This window comes from Papaver somniferum, chromosome 1 (genome assembly GCF_003573695.1).
Source record: "Papaver somniferum cultivar HN1 chromosome 1, ASM357369v1, whole genome shotgun sequence".
Classification (NCBI taxonomy): domain Eukaryota; kingdom Viridiplantae; phylum Streptophyta; class Magnoliopsida; order Ranunculales; family Papaveraceae; genus Papaver; species Papaver somniferum.
Genome location: NC_039358.1, coordinates 242030078 through 242040047, shown reverse-complemented (window position 1 = coordinate 242040047; position 9970 = coordinate 242030078). Strand labels below are relative to the sequence as shown.

Here is a 9970-nt window from a genome sequence, read left to right as displayed (position 1 = left end):
GTAAAGAGTTGTAACAAGGTTTTATCCCACTGAGTTTTTCCTTATCAAAGTTTTAATAAGGCAATTGATTTCGGCACAAGTCAACAAGGAGAGGAAGACATTTGAAGAACTACATTCGAAGCACTAAATGTGAAGCACTGCTTATGAAGTTTTATTGGACCGCACAAGGGGGAGTGTTGTAGGGCTTACGACCCATAGATGTGCGGCCCAGGTAGATATCTAGGGTCTCCCTTCTACATGTATATAAAGGACATTGTTCCATGTAATCCCATGGCAGAATCAGGCTGCGACTGACGTCTTTTATACTCGATAAAATTATCATGTAACAAAACTTAATTGTGATTGCATTGATGTTGTTACATTTATTAAATAGGCAGTAGTGGTGGTGGTGGGAGGAGGTGGTGGTGGTAATCGGCGGTTGGTGGTGGTGATAATCGGAGGTGGTGGTGGTAATCGATGGTTGGTGGTGGTGTTGGTAATCGGAGGTGGTGGGCGGTGATGGTGGGAGGAGGTGGTGGTTATATATATATGTGGTTAATAGGTTGGTTTTAAATTAAATTAGGTTAAGGGTAGGTTAGTCATTTCAACGTTTTAAGACACCCCTTATCACTATAGGGAAGGTGGCCTAATAAAATCATGGTCCCCTCAAAAAAACCATAATCCCTGAAAAATCATTCTTTTTTAAAGAATAATGGACTTTGATTCCCCATAAAATCTATAAATATATTAAAATAATAAAAATTAGTTAATGGGTTTTTGACGCACTTGGTACATGATGAAGTGTTGCAATCAACAATCTTTTTGCCGCACCCGTATGCTTGATGCGTCAAAAGCCCACTGTTTTGCCTCATCAGTGGTCTCCATGCGGCTAGAAATCATTTTTTGCCACAACGCAATCTAATTGTGGCAATATAAGCTTTTTATTCGGCCTGGTTGAAAATAACGTTTTTTTTTTTCGAATTTCATATCAACAACATATCTTATTTTTATAGAGATTTTCGAGCCCTTTTCAAAAATATAAATTTTATTAAAATCTGACTTATATTTTGAAAGTTAAGACATTTTCGTGATTAATTTTAAATTTTGAAAGTTAAGACATTTTTCGTGATTAATTTTAATTGTAGAGAGAGAAAATAAATAGGAGAAAAAAGGATAAGAAAAAAAATAAAGTTTAAAGCAAAGCGTACATGGCTAATATTTTCCATGTCTTTTCCACTCGGACCTATATTTTACAAGTCCATTGCTCCCACATTTTATGGGTTGTGGTCATATGACCCATTTTCGGATTGCAAAATTTCCAACTCGGTTAAAGTGATAATCCAATTGTACAATTTCTTGGGTTAAAAGTTTATAAAAAAAAAATAAAAAAAATAAAAAAATAAAAATAAATAAAAAAAGGGCCTCAAAATTATCATGTGGAGTTTAACCATGTCAAACTATCTTTTCCTTCTGTGGTCGAATAACTTCTTCGTTAAGTAAAACCAAATGGTGACTGATCTTTTTATCTACAGACAATTGATTCAGCTGGCATGACAGCAGAATGCTTGAAAGAGACAGACCGAGGAAAGTCAATGTTTTGGTTGCAATACCATTTTTGCCTCCATGGTCCCTTTGCAGTTGCAAGCTCAGGTAATGAAGTGAAAGTTCATATTTCTCAATTGAGTAAGCTGACACCACATTACTCTAATCCAACAGGTCCAACACCTGATTGATCAAAGCCATAGAGAAGTTGAGTTATTTAGAAGTAAAATGCATTAGCCTCCCAAGTTGACATGCAAATAGTGATTTTAGCAAAAATTACATATAATGTTGACAGATAGAGAAAGACAGATCGGAATACCTGAGGTGGGCATTGGTTTTCTCATCCGCGTCGGAATACCTGAGGTGGGCATTGGTGTTCTCATCCGTGGCATACGGGGAATTAATTCTTCAATTTCAACAACCACTAAATCGGATGTCAGAAACGTGTGTGCAACTGAGGCTGCATGCTCCAAACAACATCTTACTACCTGTTTTTGTTGGCGGTCATTAGAAATGAGGAATAAAGGAAATCTCTAGCCTAACGATATATATATGAGAAAGCATTTGCAGAATCATGTGTTAAGTTGTATAATAAGTAGAGTGGTGAAAGCATAAAGTACATGTTACCGCCGTGCATATATTTGGATCTTTAGCCATACCTTTGATGGATCTATAATTCCTGCTGCCATCAAATCCTCATAACGATCTTTTGCAGCATTGTACCCATATCTATAATCATCATTAGATAGAACCTGAAACAAAATCCATTTTTTTTGGTTCAGCAATGACAAATCAGGTTGATTACACAATCGCATTTGATATCCCTATAGCAGTTATACGGACCTTCTCTATGACAATGCTGCCGTTCATGCCAGCATTCTTAGCTATCAGTCTTGTTGGATATGTTAAAGCCCTTTTGAAGATGTCAGCTCCAATCTGCACAAGCATCTCAGAAAAATAAGATCGCCTCCTTTAGCAGAATATATCCAATAGGCAAGTAAATTACCAAAGGTAGAGAAAATGAGGTACTGCCTTTTGCTCGTCATTCTCCAATTTTTTCTTGATATCGTCGATTTTTTGAGACAACCTCAACATGCAACAGCCACCACCAACCACAACACCTTCTTCAATGGCTGCCTGCAACATTGAAATTTAGAAGGTTCTAGGATCAATTTCATTTCAACTAACAACATAACAGAAAAACAAGCAATGACGCCTCAAATAGTTACCTTGGTTGCATTCAGAGCGTCTTCTATCCTAAGTTCTTTATCTTTTAGTTCTACCACTGTTTGTGCTCCAACCTGTAAGCTATTTCAATGAATTTTCATACAATATCAAGGATATCCAATCACATTAGAATTGCAGAAATTACCTGTATAATTGCCATTCCACCACTTAGCCGAGCTATTCTTTCATTTATTATATTCTTTTGAAAATTTCCTTCTGTGTTCTGTAATGTGGAGTCTTAAATATGAGTCAAAATTACTGTGAAAGCCAAAGTCATGCAATTTAAAACAAGGTGTTCATACCTGCACAAGATTTTGCAGTTGCGAAACCCTTGTATTGACAGCTGATTGGTTGCTTCCATCACTAACTATCATTGTAGAATCTTTAGTTACCACCACCTTAATGGCGTTTCCTAACACCTCCTTTCCCACATCCTTTAGGACTAATCCTACCTCATCTCTGACTACAGTAGCTGGGGAATTACTAAGCAAATGTCAAGTTTAGTTAGAGACAGTTATCATTGGCAACTTTGTCTTCGATTAAAACATTTTCCTATCAAATGTATTACCTCCTGTCAATGTAGCAATGTCATCTAAATAGTGACTCTTTCTTTCTCCAAAAGCCGGTGCTTTTATAGCCACAGCCTTCAATGCTCCCCTGAGTTTGTTCTTAATTACCGGAGCAAGAGCTCCTTGCTCAATTCCTTCGGCAATAATCAGAACCGGGTATTTTTTCTGCACTGCATCATCCAGTACTTTAAACAACTCCCTCGGGTACACAATGTTCTTGTCGACCAAGAGTACCTGCGACCAAAATACCCAATTGCACTCTCATTATTGCATAGAAATTAGAATTATAACCATTAACAACTTGCAAAATCACCTTGCAGTCCTGAAATTCCACTGTTCTCTTCCTTCGATCAGTAACAAAGTATTCAGATAAGTACCCACGGTCGAATTGCATTCCCTCTACAATCTCCATGGTGTTTGCCGTGGCTTTCCCTTGTTCAATTGTCACTACACCCTGCCTCCCAACTTTTAAGAGAGCTTCTGCAATCATGTTACCTACTTCGTGATCATTTCCTGCACTAACCGCAGCAACATCTGCGAGCTCACAATCCTCAACCTGGTCAATACACAATCCAAATCTAATTTTCAAAAGAGAGCCACAAGGCACTAACAATTCTAGCAGCAAGCTAGTCTACTCTGCATACATACAGCTTTAGACATCAATTTGAGTTCAGTGACAAGCGCCTCCGCGGTATTCTTAATTCCACGCGAGATTTGTATTGGATTTAACCCCATTGAGATAACCTGTATAACTTAGTTAGAGTCAATTAGTCAATGTCTCACCAAGACGGCTGAATCTGGCACAATGAGAATAAAAGCAAGAAAAAGAAATAAATTCCAGCATTCATACTTTAAGACCCTCCGCAATTAAGCCCTGAGCAAGAACAACAGAAGTGGTTGAACCATCACCAGCAAGATCATTAGTTTTTGCACCAGCTTGTCTCACTAATTTTGCACCAACATTCTCCAAAGGGTCCTCAAGTTGAATCTAATTAACCCAAATTGTATCCATTAAGAGCAAAAAAAGTTGAACAAAAAAAATAAAATCTGGATCTTCTGGGCAATGTCTCATTCATTATACCTGCTTGAGTACAGTGACACCATCATTGACAATTTTAGGAGTTCCATACTTATTCTGAAGCACTACATTTCTCCCTTTAGGACCTAATGTTACACCAACAAGGTCTGCCACCATATCTACTCCAGCCTGCATTCACACATGCAAATTCTAGCTCAAAAACATTCAATTAAACAAATAAAAAGACCCCATTTAATAAAATTTGTAGATGGACCTGAAGTTTCTTCGTTGCGGAACCATCATGGTTGAAGTGAAGCTCTTTCGGGACTTTTGGTGGCAATTTTGCTCCTGCTCTGATGTATGAAGAAGAAAGTGGTCTCTTGGTTGAAGACATTGTTGAATTTGAGAAATAAGCTGCAGAAATATGTGTTGGTGAATATGATGAACAAGAAGCAGCCATGGTTTGTTGGTTAAAACTCAGACTCAGTTTGTCAAGCCATTAACAGACAGCACCTACTTTCTGCTACAACAGTTGGTGAGAAATTAAGATAAGAGAGAGAGAGAAAGAAGAAAGGAGGAGTCGGATTCTTTCTCGGGTTAGCGGGTCTGAATATAGATAGTTCGGCCTCAGGCCCATTTAGGGAGCCAACTTTAGGGTTCAACTAGTATATACATATAGATGACGTTTCTTTTTTTTTTTTTTTTTTTTTCATGTAACCTAAATCTTGAGCTCCTCAAACTCACCGGTTCCACATTTCTACTCTAATTCTCAGATCTCCATCATCTCTTCTTTGAAACAGTAAAGAGAAAAAATGGGTTTTGAAGCTTTACATATAGCCTGGTGGGAGACACAATCAATCAATTGTCATCATGCGCCTCAGCCACGTCTAGTTTTGAAGTCAGCACGTAATTGGATTTTAGTCAAGGGTTTTTTAAAACTGAGGTCTGGATAGAAAGTAGAATTAGAAGAGAAAATGTTGCTGCTGGGAATGTGACGGATGAGGTTATGCTATGTAAAAGCCACATTACTAATTCGATTGAATATTAAATGTGTTAATTTTTTTATCCCTGTTCTGCATATATGTTTATGTTTTCAATTGTCTAAAACTATTAGCCTTTGTTGGGTATTGTCTTTAATGATTTTGTTCGGTCGCTTGAAACCGCCACTTGCAAGAGTCTAAGCTCAAAAAACTCTAGATCTTTGATCACCAGTGTGGCGCAGCTGATACAAAGACTCATCATCCTAGCTAGTTCTTCTTCCTCCGGTAATGAAGACACATCTAACTTAGATTAAAGAAAATTAGGAAAATTTCATAACGTAACATGTAAAATGTATTCCATGGGAAAGATAAACAACCGAGGATAGAAGATGCTGATCTTGATGCAACTAAGTTGTGTTTAACTGACGCGCCATTGCTTGTTTTTCTGGTTTCTTGTGCAATTGGTCTTTATGGGGGACTGTTGTGCTAACTTTATAGATGGAACTGAAGTTTCTTAGCTGCTGAACCAAACCAAAACCAAGCTAGAGATTATCTCATAAATGTGTAACATAGTTTTTACGCCGGCCTTGCACATGGTTAAAGTGAAGCTCTTTTGGGACATTTTAGTAGCAATTTTTCTCCTGCTCTGATGGACGAAGAAGAAAGTGGTCTCTTGGTTAAATTTGAGAACTCTTGGTTGAACGGAGAAGAGTCGGATTCTTTGTCGGGTTAATGGGTCTGAATTTCGTTAGGTCGTGCAGTAGCCCTACAATGCCATCAATAAAAGAGCTACCTGTTTAAAGGCGAATGTGATTAACAGTGGAACTGGAGAGGATTCTTAGTCTCCTTTACCAAAAAGACTATATTAAAAGCTATCGAATTGTTGTACGCAGTTGTAATGCAGCTTAGTCCTTATGATTGATGTGGTTTGTCTAGTTCTTAACGCCGAACCTATACTACAATATTGTCTCGTGTAACCTGTTATGCACAGTTAAAAAGCTTCATCGTTTTGCATCCAAGTTTCCAAATGCATTCGGGGTTAAGGCAGACACCTAAAGGCTAAAGATGGTCTTTCAAAAATATTTATGTTTGGTTGACAAATAAATCCTTTTGTGGTTTGTTGGAACCAACTTTTCAAAGACTTAAAAACCCAAACACCCGTATGGTCTCTCACAAATCACCAGAGTTTGAACCGAAAAGTCAAACAAATTTCGAGCCCTTTTCAAATTTTCAATCCCTTCTATTTATTTATTTTACAATTTTCGTTACCCATTTGTACAAGAAACGACCGATGAGCTGTTGTTTCTAATGTTTGATCAATTTTATTCGACTATAGTATGAGTAGCTCATCGTATCACACATAAAGACGAAGCCCGTCTTGGGCAAAAAATGTCCAATAGGTAGGCATGAAATGTTTCTGACCAACAACCACGTACCAGGATGTCATTGACCGTGCTGCATCAAAAATGGTTAGAGTGGATCTCTTTTTGGTGTTGGTGCATTGGAAGAAGAAGCGGTTAGTATGTTAAAAGAATGTGCGCCAAGCCATTGAAAGCAGCTACACTGCTGTTACACTAACAACAGGCGGTGGTTTTTTATGGGCTAGGTCTGGACTGGAGAATTGGGTCTCAGGCCCATTTTGGAGGGTTCACTCTCCCCTATATATGTGGATGGCTTTCTTTCTTTAGGGCAAACAATACGAGATGTAAAACTAAATCCTGAGCTCAACTCCTCCACCGTTTTTCTCCTCAATCTCTCAGATCTGAGATCTCCACCATCTCTTGGCTAAAAAGAAGAAAAGAATGAATTATGAATTGAAATTTGAAGCTTTACATATATCTTGGTGGGTGGGAGACACGATCAATCAATCTTTTCTCACAGCACAATGATTTCTCCGCTCAGAATTAATTTTCTTTCTTCTGTATGAGGATATTCAGGGCGATTCTCCTCTCTTTATTCTGTTCGATGTGACCTACTCCTTCTTGATGTGCTTCTAGTGTTCCCTTTTCTTTTCCCCCCATGATAGGGCTGGAATGATAAAAGTTGGGGAGGTTCATTATAACCATTTTGTTTTTAATAGCTCAGTAAAAGAAAATGGTGCTACTACTGGGTATGAGTTAGGACATAATTGGATTTCATGCTGTTAATTATGTGTCGTAAAGGTTGTATATTTGATATGGCTTCTTTGAAATTGATGTTTTTAAGTATTATCAAGGAAGATAATGTTGCTGCTGCGAATGATGTTCTGTAAGTTGTGTTGGCTTTTCCCTTTTGTTTATTCTGCATCTATGCTTTCAATTGTCTAACACTATTAATACTTTGTTTGTTGCCATGGATCCAACTCACTAACCTCAGACCTCAATAGGATCTATAAAGTAAAATCCCTTCCTTTAAGCCAATGTGTCGCAAAATGTGAAACAAAAGGGAGAAGTGTCTGATATTGATCATCATTTAGTTTTCCTTTTGCTCTTCTGCAATTCAAACATATATCATCTAAATTGGCATTACTTGCTTGAAAATTTTATATTCTTCAAAACTATGGGATGCTAAAGAATTGAAGACATGGAAGCGTTAATGCCTTTTAGAATTCAGTTCCTTAATTTACGTGGCATACAATTTGGTAGTAATCCTACAAGAGAAACAGACATGATTCAAGGAAAGTGTTTGGCAAGACTGACCATGTCTCCAAAACATTGATAAAGTTTGCAAGTCTGTGGTTTTGATCGATCATTGGTTAAAGTTGTTCAAAAACTCATTTTCCGGAAACAAAACTGTTGTTCTGTATAGCAGAAAAGGTACCAAGGACTTGAACCTCAGCTAGTTATATTTCTCTTCTTGGTATATAGCGCAGAAGCTGATACCAAGACTTTGAATGACGGAATATTCACGGTATGATGAGTAAGGTATGTCATTACGGGATCACATTATTACGTACCGGGTACCCTCTATTATTCAGACACAGTCTTACTTGTCTTACACCTTGTTTGTTTGCAGCTGACTCATCTGGATCTGACTAAAATCACCTGACTCATCTGGATCTGACTAAAATCACCTGACTCATCTGGATCTGACTCACTAAGGTCTGACTCAGAAAATGTGTTTGTTTCATGAATCAGACCTGACTCAACTGACTGAATTTACTTGGACAAAAAATACCCTTGTACACATTTTAGACCATAAGCACTTATCATTACTATAACATCACCACTGTTCAATAATTTATAAAGTCCTAAAAACATAAAGAAACACTATATCCTAAAGAAGATTAGCTATCTGATCAACTAAAGTGCTCATATGTATTTGTTCTTGTCTTCCAAATAAACGAGGTGTATTTTCTTCAGCTTCCCCTTCATTTTCCTCATCCACATGTGTCTCATTCATCTCAAAATCCTCGTTCGCATATTGTTTAAACAACCAATCACCCAATGCATTGTGGCGAAGAAAGTTACTTATCGATATGCAAGCGATGTCGATATCTCGCTGCTCACATTGTGTCCAGCAAAGGTGATCCATGAAAGAGTTTAATAGAAAAGCATGAAGAGACACAAAAACCATACCATATATCAAAATATGTTAAAGCCTTACAACAACAAAACAGTACCAAAAAGAAAAAAAGATACCATTTCTGAGGAGTGAATATCAATTACATGTTCTTTGCTGAACTTGTTGCTAGATTCAAATTGAATTCTTTGTAATAGTTATATTAATGACAAAATTCATTCGAAGTATTTATTTGCCATACCCAGCTTGAATCCAAGCTAAATTTGGATATGAAGGTGCTTGAGCCCATCCATGTCTAGATTTATAAAGACTGAACTCACCCTGTCCCATTAAAAGATAAGAAAATCAGGAGAGTCTACATATCATTTAGTAATGTCATGAGAATAGGTGCATGTAGATATAACCTTGTTCGTGTCACCACCACATTCATTACCTTGTTCCTGCATATATCTATCCTACTCCCCGAATAGAAAAGCAAAATACACTACTAAAGTCTCAAGTATATATATATATATGCAGCACTGACTAAACAAGTGCACATTAAACAAATTAATATAGCTTAACCAAACAAAGATATTAAGGTCCAAATAGATAGGATAAAACATAGACTAATGAAAACATGGCATGAATGATAATAATGAAACTTTTAATTAAAAGAATATATAATGTTAATAACACTAGAATTGTAAAATGGTTCTTTGTTATCCAATTTGAGTCTGCAGCAACCCATACATACTATTTCTTCAAAAATCTAGACAAAGATTACCAGTTCATACCCAGAGATATCATCAACGTATGACCAGCTGCTAGTTTGCCCAATCAAGAAAGTATGACCATTTATGGCGTACTAGCATCTTCCTGTTTGCAGTTTTCCTGTATGGAGTGGTCTATAACAATAACCATTTTTAATTGTTTCAGGTTGATCACATAACTTCATTAAAGCTTTGTCTGATGGTCTAATAAAGATGGAAACACACCCTCAAATGATATGAGACCATGGATGACTAAAACACGAATATGAATAGAAAGATAAGTTGTAATTCAGGCAGTGAACAAGAACTAAAAGCTCAAGGAGTATAAACGGACAGTATTAACAAAATGATGGGTGTCAATGGATGGGTTACCTATTAGTATGCAACCAGATATTTCAATTA

General features: G+C 37.1%; 1 protein-coding gene across 3 annotated transcripts; it reads right to left on the bottom strand.

Annotated features, from left to right (window-relative positions):
* Positions 1-1192: 1192 nt before the first annotated feature.
* Positions 1193-4853, bottom strand: LOC113321941 (ruBisCO large subunit-binding protein subunit beta, chloroplastic-like). 3 transcript variants are annotated; one of them, XM_026569923.1, is made up of 14 exons: positions 4610-4853; positions 4399-4524; positions 4168-4305; positions 3966-4061; positions 3631-3873; positions 3317-3551; positions 3051-3220; positions 2894-2971; positions 2751-2822; positions 2554-2658; positions 2365-2457; positions 2181-2273; positions 1841-2009; positions 1193-1704 (listed from the first exon to the last, which is right to left on the bottom strand). In XM_026569923.1, exons 1-14 carry the CDS (start codon positions 4793-4795, stop codon positions 1679-1681), a joined length of 1830 nt encoding a protein of 609 aa, XP_026425708.1. In that variant the 5' UTR covers positions 4796-4853; the 3' UTR covers positions 1193-1678. The 3 variants fall into 3 exon arrangements, 2 of the variants coding, with proteins under 2 accessions (XP_026425708.1, XP_026425716.1); XM_026569931.1 differs by having other exon boundaries at positions 1880-2009; XR_003346924.1 differs by lacking the exon at positions 1193-1704 and having other exon boundaries at positions 1848-2009; positions 2528-2658.
* Between the last annotated feature and the right edge of the window lie 5117 nt (positions 4854-9970).